The 10,810-nt window shown below is 41.5% G+C and overlaps 2 protein-coding genes across 2 annotated transcripts; both read left to right on the top strand.

Moving 5' to 3' along the window:
* Positions 1–5,019: 5,019 nt before the first annotated feature.
* On the top strand, positions 5,020–10,405 carry LOC122530055 (protein sickie; the record flags this gene model as incomplete). The annotated part of the gene is made up of 7 exons (XM_043656693.1): positions 5,020–5,142; positions 6,514–7,155; positions 7,242–7,777; positions 7,870–8,400; positions 8,485–8,687; positions 8,744–9,111; positions 9,274–10,405. Coding segments are annotated over 7 exons (2,562 nt in total), but the record flags the coding sequence as incomplete, so codon positions are not given.
* On the top strand, positions 5,162–6,567 carry LOC122530062. Its single transcript, XM_043656703.1, has one exon. It carries the CDS (start codon positions 5,527–5,529, stop codon positions 6,229–6,231), a length of 705 nt encoding a protein of 234 aa, XP_043512638.1. The 5' UTR covers positions 5,162–5,526; the 3' UTR covers positions 6,232–6,567.
* Positions 10,406–10,810: the final 405 nt, after the last annotated feature.

Here is a 10,810-nt window from a genome sequence, read left to right as displayed (position 1 = left end):
AATCTTTAGTCGCGAAACGACCAATCTTGACTTTTGAGAAAAACGCGACACCTGCATTTTCAAGCAGTCTGCGTCAACAGTGTTGAACAATCGGCGATTAAGGTATAAAATTTGAAGAAATTAAAGACGTTTGTGACGTAATGTAGAGCAGAAGCTTCTGTTTATATATTTTACTCATTCGAGTTTCTAAAAAATAGGTATAGTTATAAATACATAAGAGTCTATGTGGAAAATTAGACTACTTTGGTCACTAGATGTCTAACTTCTAGTGTTGAGAAAAAAACTTGACGATGGAACGGTCATCTTGGTTGGTCAGAAGTGGTGTTTTTACATTATCCAGCGGGTGAAAAACGAAGAATTGAAAATTGTACAAATTCGAATGCCAATTCTTCTACTCGTGATTAAATCTACCATGATCTTGAAGACGAAGGTGTTCCTCTTTACAACGATCCCCCGAAACTCGCTGTACGATTCTTTTTCGTCATTTTCTTCAACTTTGGACTGAACGACAAACTGTTCGGATTTCATGAATTTCTGGTCGTTTAACTCTAACGTCATGGTTCAATGAAATAATAATTGCGAGGGAAAATGGTACGTATGGTAAGTTTCAAAGAGTTGATGCAAAGGGAAGAAGTCGCGGGAAGAAATTCCTCCAGTAATCGTGTTTGAACTTTTACAAAAGTATCCTGCTGCACGGTGTAAAGGTGAAAACACCGCTTTCGGAGAAGAAAAACTCATGGTTAGTAAAGCAGAGTTTCCACACTCTGGAACGAGGCCAAAGTTGTAAACAGCATCGATTAACGACGTATCGTATTTTTCACCAAGCCTCGCCAATACTTTTTTGTTCGTCTCTTCTGCAAAAGTAGGAAACGCGATCGTACGTTCGTGCATTCAGCGGCAAATCTCCGAAAAGATGGTCCGAGGCGCGCTTCGACAGAGAAGGTTTGCTCGAGGAACGTGTAAACCCGACATGTAGGTAGATTGCACTTACCGGCGTATCGCGCCGCAATAAAGAAATATATTTCTTACGGATACGGTTGACACGTTCGGCGGTAGGTGAAGCAACGCGGGCAATCGCGTTTTAGAGTCACGCGTGGGAGCGCGTCGTACATTTACGCTTACTCGTCCAGGATCCTCCGACGGATTTACTGGTTTCCTTAGTAACTTCGAACCGTTCGAGATTTCCGTTCTTACGTGGAGGAGAAACGTTCGCTTCCAATGCTGTCGATACGATCCTATCCAGTGTGGCATCGAGCAAGCACAGTTATTCAGAATTTATCGGAAGATTTTTGAATGTGGGATTAATCATTGATAAATCACTGGCTATATCGAGTATAAACAAACGTTTGTCGACGAAAATAAATAACTCTGGTGTGATGTAAAAGTGAACTTTGTAAAAAAAGAAAAAGATCACTCACAACGATACATTTGGTCTTGTTTTAACCATTTGCGCTGGCAATTGATTGCGGACCATAACGAGTGACCGAATACGTATACAACAATTCGTCTTCTTTTTTGAATTCGTCGGTATATCACTGGATAGATATTACTAAGAAATATTAAATTTATTATTTGTTTTGCCCGGGTTACACTTAAATATACTTAAAACTGAGAAAATATTGCAATTTTGGGACCACTTGCGCTGGCAACTGATTGCGGACCATAACGAGTGACCGAATACGTATACAACAATTCGTCTTCTTTTTTGAATTCGTCGGTATATCACTGGATAGAAATTACTAGGAAGTATTAAATTTATTATTTGTTTGCCCGGGTTATACTTAAATATACTTAAAACTGAGAAAATATTGCAATTTTGGGACCACTTGCGCTGGCAACTGATTGCGGACCATAACGAGTGACCGAATACGTATACAACAATTCGTCTTCTTTTTTGAACTCGTCAGTGTGATATCACTGGATAGGAATTATTGAGAAGCAATAAATTTATTATTTGTCTTAATAAATTTATTATTTTGCCTATTTCGTTTTACTGAAATGTACTTAAAACTGAGAAAATATTACAATTTTGGAGGTTAACCACTTGCGCTGGCAACTGATTGCGGACCATAACGAGTGACCGAATACGTATACAATAATTCGTCGCTTTCTTTTTTGAACTCGTCGGTATGATATCACTGGATACAAATTATCAAGAAGTAATAAACTTGTCACTTGTTTTGCCTGGATTACGTTTGAATGTACTTAAAACTGAGAAAAATGTTGCAATTTGGGACAAAAAATGGCACGTCGTTCCAGCGCAAGAGGTGAAAATGTGATTGTAATCTTCTTTTACAAAGGCACTTTTTCATCGACAATTTTTTCATTTTCATGCTCTTCCTCGCTGTGCGGCGTGCATTGACTCGAACGGCATTAACAATACGACTCAAGGTTGACATTCCCGACAAAAAGGGGGGAACATCGCGTGTCTGGCAGCCTGTAATCACGGTCACAAGCGCGAAAGCTCATTCCGCGTGCCACGTTTTGAAGCGAGAAGCTACGACAATGAAGGAGTCCTGAGATAGGTCTAAGAAAATTATCGTTTGCCGCTTTGCAAGCGGAATAATTCCTCTGGTATTACGCGTGCAAACGTTGCTCGTCCATCCGTGCCCTCTCGGGCAAATTTCCCGAGATTTCAAACTATCATACTATATCATTCATCTATACTAGCTACAGCTAAATCGTAACATTTGTAATTTGCGATGGGAAGAAATTTGAATACTTAATTCAATTAAAATAATTTAATTAATTCACTATTAAATCCTCTTTCAAATTAATGTTAAAAATAATTATTCAAAAATGAAACTTTTTATAATTCATTTATTCTTAACTATACTGCATTTTGATTTAAAATATTATTTTATAAAATATTCATTTATATAATTCTTATTCATAAATTATAATTACAATACGTAAATGTAATTTAAGTATTTCTTATCGTGGATTATCAAATTAAACAATAAATTTCCCCCAAAAGTTTAAAAGGCCGCCACATTACTTTATTTTATAATGATTTAACATTTAATTATAAAAGTATTTTTTATATTAATATAATATTAATATCTAATCCTTATTATATTATATTAATACACTATTTTAATATAATATTAATATCTAATAGTGTCGAAATCAGAGATTTTAGAGGTAAATTTCTGAAAGTAAAAATAATAAAAATTTTAGGATTTCTAATCCAGTCGTATTTGTATTTACATAAATATGTATGAAGCATGAAATTTCCAGCAGAGGCAACAAAGAAAGAAACTTAAAAGAGAAAGAGTTTGTAATTCATTTGTACATTTTGCTCGTTACAATTCCCAAACGTAATTTTACACCTGGCGAAATTTCTAAAAGAAATTAGAAATTGATCATTCTCTGAACCACCTTGCGAATTCCAGTGGTGAAAGATGCACCAACCGTGGTGCATTTCCATTTTGATAATAATAAACAAAAGGAACAATTGAAATTAACTCTATTTTCAGAATTTAGTCGATATATGTTGTTGTCACCATCAGTGTCCCTTAGTTTTTTTAAAAGCAAAATTTCATTACTCTCCCTTCTGTTCCAAATGACGTTGACTTGACAAATTTTTCGATGATCCTATTTCTCAGAAGTGTTTCCAAACCTCGGAAAGTTTGCATAAAAATATACATGCCTATTTGGAAGTACTTGTAGATACCAACAAGCTTTCTCCTCCGTGAAATAACTAAGACTAAGAATACCGAATTAAAACACTAAGAATAAGCATCGATGAGAGTTTAAAGAATTCGACCATTAAATAATTTGGTCGATAGCAACAACAGGCTCATTGAAAATTAAGTTGATAAATAATAATAAATCTCATTAAAAAGTAAGTTAGTTTGTCTTTTCTCTAATGTTTACTTCTCACATGTTTACCATTCACAAGTCATTGTAAATAGTAACTTTGTTGTTAAAGTAATTTAGTGGCTCACTAAGTCGAAGCTCACTTGAGAAAAGAATGCTGCAAAAGATAATTCCTCCTCCCTCCGTTGTTATCCACGTTTCCTCTTGGACGAAAAGCGTCGAGAGAGAAAAATTACGAGAGGCGCGTGTGGGTCGCATTGTGGGTCAGCTCGCCTACGTCTCGAGTACGACGAAGTTCAACGATCATTCGACGATGTTACCTTACCGAGAGCGCTCGATAGATCGGAGCAAATAACGATGGGAAGGGAAATCGGCGATAGGACGCGCGACAGTCTCGTGTGTCCATAGATAAGAGCGACAGTGCGTAATCTCAATTACGTTCGTACGCGGGCGGGCACGCGATTGATAAAAAGTCACGCGAATCAAAGAAATCATAGCGAATTGAAAATATTTTAGAAGAAGTTCAAGTAGCTACGTGTTTGTAATAGTAATATAAAGTAAGAACGATGGTAAAATTTTCGTTCTTTCTATATTCTTTATCAGCAACTGCTGCGCGTGGCTGCTACACTCGACGGATGTAAAAAACGATATAAATTATCGTCTCGCTGGTGGAACGCAGGATGGGAAGGGGTTAGATCGCGGGGAATCGATACGTGGAAAATACGTAGCTGCCACTCGACTCGTTATCCGAGTTTCTGTTTCGAAAGCTCAATTGATAAAAGCGTTGGGTGACGCGTGTGATTTACGAGACGCTCTTTGTCTAATTACCTCGCCGATATCTTGGAGCCTTCTGTAAACAGAATCGGACGAGATAGATGTTGTTTTTCACTATTTGTTACCATTATTATTATTATATTTAATAATTAATTGTATTTATTATATTATAATGATAATAATAAAATATATAATAATAATATATAAATATTATTGTATTTTATTGTTAAATATAATAATATTTATATATTATATATTTTATAATAATAATAAAATATATAATAACATATAAATATTATTATAGTTTATTATTAAATATAATAATATTTATATATTATATATTTTATAATAATAATAATAATATATGTAATGACATATGAATATTATTATATTCATAAATACAACAATAATAATAATTTATTATTATATTTCTCATTAATTTCATTAATTCATCTGTTGCAGGCTCACGTGGTGTCTGCCTTCGAGCAATCGCTGTCCAACATGACGCAACGTTTGCAACAATTGACTGCGACCGCGGAGAAGAAAGTAAGCATTCAAGCCTAATTTAATCATTTTCAAAAGAATCATCCGTCAACGTGAAAACAGTATCGCGTCGATCGAGTTTCGACACTTCAGGTAGAACACGTCTCGCTGTGACAGCGCTGTGTTCAAGCATGAACTCTCCGACGGTACGACGGTAGGGCAAAATTTAAAAAAAAAAAAAAAAAGAAAAAGAAAGAAAGAATGAGCACCTTCGTCTCGGAGGATTAATTAATATTCGATCGACTCGAGAATGCGACGAAAATGAACGAAACGTTTCCTGTGCGCGTTCGCGTGCTAACCTGTTTTTGAAAAATCGAGATCTCTCTCTCTCTCTCTCTCTCTCTCTCTCTCTCTCTCTCTCTTTCTTTTATTCCAAATTCAGTCAGGATGCACGATGCGAATCAGAGCCCCGAGAGAACGATCGGTCGCGTATTTCGGAAGTCTCGTCGAAGGCTGAGCCGGCCAGCCGACGCGAAACTCGCGCAACTGTTGTCCGCCTGTCCCAACAACGAGAACGTGAAGGTATTGAACGGCGTGACCATGATCCCAGTGCCGCTAGAAGACGCGAGGGCTCTCGGTCTTCGAGTGCCGAAGGAGTCGAACGGAAGCTCTGCTCACCTGTCCACCTCCAGGTTCCTTAAAAGAAGATCGAACGACAACGACAACGACAACGACAACGACAACGACAACGACGGGTCCATCGAAATGCGAGACGTTAAACATTGTCAGAACGCGAACGCGAGAAGAGAGGAGAGATCGAAGAAACTCGCGAAGCATCCGAAGAATGAACGAAAGGCTCAGCGAATTGGCACGATGGACAAGCTGTCTAGTTTACAGGCGAGGTTGGAACGCGGTCTGAGGAACATCTCGAACAAGACGAAAGCACGGCCGAACGTTCGCTCGGTTGCGTCGAGGACGAGCTTGAACGATCCGTCGTGCTCGCGGGAAGACAGGCGCAGGAGAGAGCCGAGCTCGGTGTCCACGAAGCAATTGTTCAGCTTGACCGAGTCGTGGAGCAGCGACTCCGTGGTCAGTCGTTCGGACAACTGCGCCTGCTGTCACAGCCAAGAGCCTTGCCCGCTTCACCGGTAGCTGTGAAAACAATGAAGCTGCGTGCTTGTTTTGAAAGATATTCTTACTATACACGTGACGATTTTCATTGCGACGAGTTCGGGAGAAGATCTCGCGAAGTGTCGAAGGTTAAAGTCGGAAAGACTGCAGAAACGAAGAGCAGATTCAAATTGGGTATTTTTGTTTACTTCGAAACGTCTGCATAATAACGTTTGGAAGAGAAAGAAAGTCTCTCTCTCTCTCTTTGCAAACTCTGTCCAGGAGATCGAGAAGATATTATTTGTCATTATTTTTACTTTTCAGGACTCGGAGCTTCAAGAGTTACGGGAAACGATCGAAAGGCTTCGAAAGCAGAGCGCCGAGGCCGGCTTGAACAACGGGCCACCGGCGAACAACGGCCGCCGCCACACCCTCGGCGATTCCGATTCGGGGACAACCGGCTGCACTGGGAACAGCAACCACCAGGGTGCCTCGATGGCGAGACAGTTGTCCGCGGACAGCGTCACCTCGTTGAACTCGCTGAGCAGCGCCTGCTCGGCCAGCAGCCACCACAAGAAGAAAGGCTGGCTTCGCAGCTCGTTCTCCAAGGCTTTCTCGAGATCGCGGAAGAACAGGCACGGCTCGGTCTCCGACGCGGAGGACTGCAAGGAGACCGCCGGCGGGGACCTGAGCGCGCCGAACAGCCCCAGGCTGCCGAGCGCCTCGAAACACGATCCATCTCAGGGCCAGGGCGCCAGAAGCAACGGGCAGAAGTCGCCCGACGTGGAGAACCCACTGACCGGTAGCAAAAGCAGCTCGGCTTTGTACAAAAAGGAGGACGAGGACGTGGTGGAACTGAAGAAACAGCTGAGGGAGAAGGATCTCGTGTTGACGGACATCAGGCTCGAAGCTCTGTCTTCGGCGCATCAGCTGGAATCGTTGAAGGACACCGTTATCAAGATGAGGGTATAAGCATACCTTTCTCTCGAAAATCTCGTTGTTTAAGTCGTACTTCTTTGTTTCCCCTTTGTCACAATTTTGCTCGCTTGCAGAACGAGATGCTCAATCTGAAGCAGAACAACGAGCGTCTACAGAGACTGGTGACGTCGAAATCGTTGACGTCGTCTCAGTCGTCGCTGCCCAGCGATCCGGACAGACGCTTCAGCATGACGGAGGTAGCGTCCACCGTTGCTGCGCTATCGAACGGTGACACCAGCACGACGGCGGATCAGTTGGAGGATTTGAACGTGCCGGAGCATCCGGTGGTGCCGTCGGCCGCTTCGGCCACGGGAGAGCCAGTTTTGGAACAGGACACCGACGGCAAAAGGATCAACGTCGCTATTTATCTGGGCAGCGAGAAGAATTTCAACTACAATCTCGTTACCGGGAGCACGTCCGACGGCAGCATCGGTGAACCTCCCCACTGCATTATCGCGAACGTTTGCATCAGCAATAAAACTACGTGGGATTCCCTTGACTCCACCGTCAGGCGATGCTTTAAGGAATACGTTTCGAGGGTCGATCCTGTGACGAATCTGGGCCTCGGTGTCGAATGCGTTGCTGCCTATCATTTCGGAGAGGCTTCTAGGTACGTGTGTTGTAATATATCTTTCGCTGACGCCTTTCTCCATGAAAATTTACAACCAGAAACGTTTTAACGTTGCGTTCTTTCGCACGCAGATGCACCACGGATTCTCAGCATCCAGAGTTGCTCCCTTGCGGCTACCTGATCGGCCACGTGAAGACCATTTATTTGGTGCTTTCCGGTTACTCGTGGCTCGCCGTGGATACTCTGATACCACGTTCCATCGTGCAGCGACTGATATCTTTATTAACCGAGCATCGTAGGGTCATTCTATGCGGGCCCAGCGGTACAGGCAAGAGTTATTTAGCTGGGAAATTAGCTCACGCCCTAGTCGATGCCGACAACGATACGAAGGATGCCACGGCGGTGGCCACCTTCAACGTCGATCACAAGTCCAGCAAGGAACTCAGGCAGTATCTCGCACATATCGCCGAAAGATGTGATTCGAACGCGGCTGACGAGCTACCGAGGGTGATCATCCTCGAGAACTTGCAACACGCCGCGTCTTTAGGGGAATTGTTCAGCGGCCTGCTTGGCACTAGACACTCGTCTTGTCCAGCTATTATCGGCACCATGAGTCAGGCCACTTGTAGCACCACGAATCTTCAATTACATCACAATTTTAGGTACACATCTTGCTCTCTAAGTTGCCTTCTTTAATAATAGTTGGGCGGCCCACTTGACCTATATCCTTATACTTGTACTTCCAGGTGGGTGCTTTGCGCCAATCACATGGAACCAGTCAAGGGATTCTTGGGACGTTATCTCAGGCGGAAGCTACTTGAACACGAGCTGCGCGAGTGCGGCGGAACCAGAAACGCAGAAATGGCAGCAGTTGTCGAATGGCTCCCCCGGGTATGGTTACATCTGAACAAGTTCCTAGAGACCCATAGCAGTTCTGATGTGACGATAGGTAAGTTATTTCAGTAACATTTATCGCATTGTACGTACGAAACGTCTAACTTCTAGGACCGCGGCTGTTTTTATCCTGCCCGATGGAAGTAACGGGTTCTCAAGTGTGGTTTACTGATTTGTGGAACTACTCTGTGGTACCATATCTGGTAGAAGCTGTCAGAGAGGGATTGACACTTTACGGTAGACGCGTGAGTGGGAATGGGAACGGGGATTCCTCCTGGGAAGATCCGGCTCAATTCATCACTTCGAGTTATCCCTGGATTTCCACGCACGCGGTGCACGGTGGTAGCGACGCACTTCTTCGTTTACGGCCTGAGGATGTTGGCTACGATGTCGTCACGTCGGGACACGCTACCGGAGTCGGTGCATCTAGCGTGAAAAGCCTTGGTAGCACACACAGCGATACAGAAGGAGATCCACTAGTTAGTATATATTTCCTTCGATAAAGACAAGTACGCTCTCAAATGGTACAACAACAATTTGAAATTAATTGCAAGTTTTCTTAGTCGTTAGGTTCATTTAGACGACGCTTCCTAAATTCTGCGATAATACGGTGATTGATTAAAATTTTCCCTTTGTTACAGTTGAATATGTTGATGAGGCTACAGGAAGCAGCCAATTATTCGAGTCCTCACAGCAACGACAGTGACTCGGTTACCTCCCTCGACTCGTCGCACACCCGACAGTCCGAAGATTTAAGTTCGTCGACATCTTCGTCAAGAGGCGTAGAATCAGCGCTTTAATCCAACAATTTTACTGTCATTAATGAACACGAATAGAACCTCCGAATATAATCGTGCATCAGGCCAGTTTATAATATTCAGTTTGAGAAATAACAATTTATATCTATTTGGACGTATGAGAGAGTAAATGCGTACGAAAATTTGAAAAGAAAAAAAAAAAAAAAGAAAAGAAAGAGAGAAAAGAGAATCAAAAATAAATTTTGACTACATTTAGGATATAAATGTTCTTTTTCTAACTTTTTACGACGGAAAATATCAAACAAATGTTTAAACGATTGAACTGTAAGCAAAAAGCTAGGGGTATTTTCAGCAATGCGTGATATGATACTCTTTATAAAATACGTCCTTCCACTTGCTCTTACACGAGGCGACGATGTGCATTATTAAAAGAAATTAGAAATTTTTCAAGAAAAAAATTTTTGCAATGCCTACAGCTGGCCTATATTTATTCTAGATTTTTACGTGCATCATGCACTTCGGTGTGATAATATAATTAAATAAGAGACGAGCAAACGATACTTCTGTTCTTTGGATATACCGACGTATATAAACGCGATGCAATAATTTACGCTGCCGTTACGGAAGTACGAGTCTATTTTAAAGAGATTAACATTTCTATGATCAAATCAAGTACGATTAAGTGTAGCTTAACGCGGATCTAATCGAGAAATTTGGATGGAATATACAACAGTATTATCGTAGGGCGTAAAAATAAAAGGGCTTCGAACTGAGCCGAGATTTAGGATCGGGGAACCGCCATTCCCCACGTCCATTACGTACTTTCAGGTAATAGCTTATTTTATTCGGTATACACAGATCTCATGGACGGGCCGCTCAACAGAGTATTGTTTCGCCTTCAGAAATACAGCGCAGTTCGAAGTGAGTATGTACTGATGGATGTGCGTGCAAAAATAGTCTATTTATACATACTTTGCTACGAAAGCTCTATTTAATTAAAAAAAAAAAATGTTAATATATATATACATATATATGTATACACACACACACACCCACCCATACACACGCGCGCGCGCGCGTGCACACACACACACGCACACGCACACACACAAAACCTAACGACGATGGCGCTAAATTTATGTTACGAATAAAATTTATAATTAGCCAGTAAGATACGTGAGTAATTCTGGTCATGTAACATTGTAAATATAAAATACGAGTGAAATGTACGATTACGCTAGATGCAAATTTGACTCAAAGTCCCGTGGTAGCCTGTACAATCTCGTTTGGTTATGGCGTGTAAAGTGTATAAAAGAAGAAGAAGAAGAAAAGATGAAAAGCAAAGGAATTGAATGCTTCATGCGTGCAATTTATCAGATTGCAACGTATTAACTGCCAAAAGCCAAAACGACGGAAAATA

This window comes from Frieseomelitta varia, unplaced genomic scaffold (assembly GCF_011392965.1).
Source record: "Frieseomelitta varia isolate USP_RPSP 00005682 unplaced genomic scaffold, Fvar_1.2 scaffold_325, whole genome shotgun sequence".
In the NCBI taxonomy this organism is placed as follows: domain Eukaryota; kingdom Metazoa; phylum Arthropoda; class Insecta; order Hymenoptera; family Apidae; genus Frieseomelitta; species Frieseomelitta varia.
This window is presented reverse-complemented; position numbering and strand designations above follow the sequence as displayed.

What these genes read in the sequence shown, in the direction of transcription:
- LOC122530062 (XM_043656703.1), top strand. Translation starts at nt 5,527, where the DNA reads ATGCACGATGCGAATCAGAGCCCCGAGAGAACGATCGGTCGCGTATTT.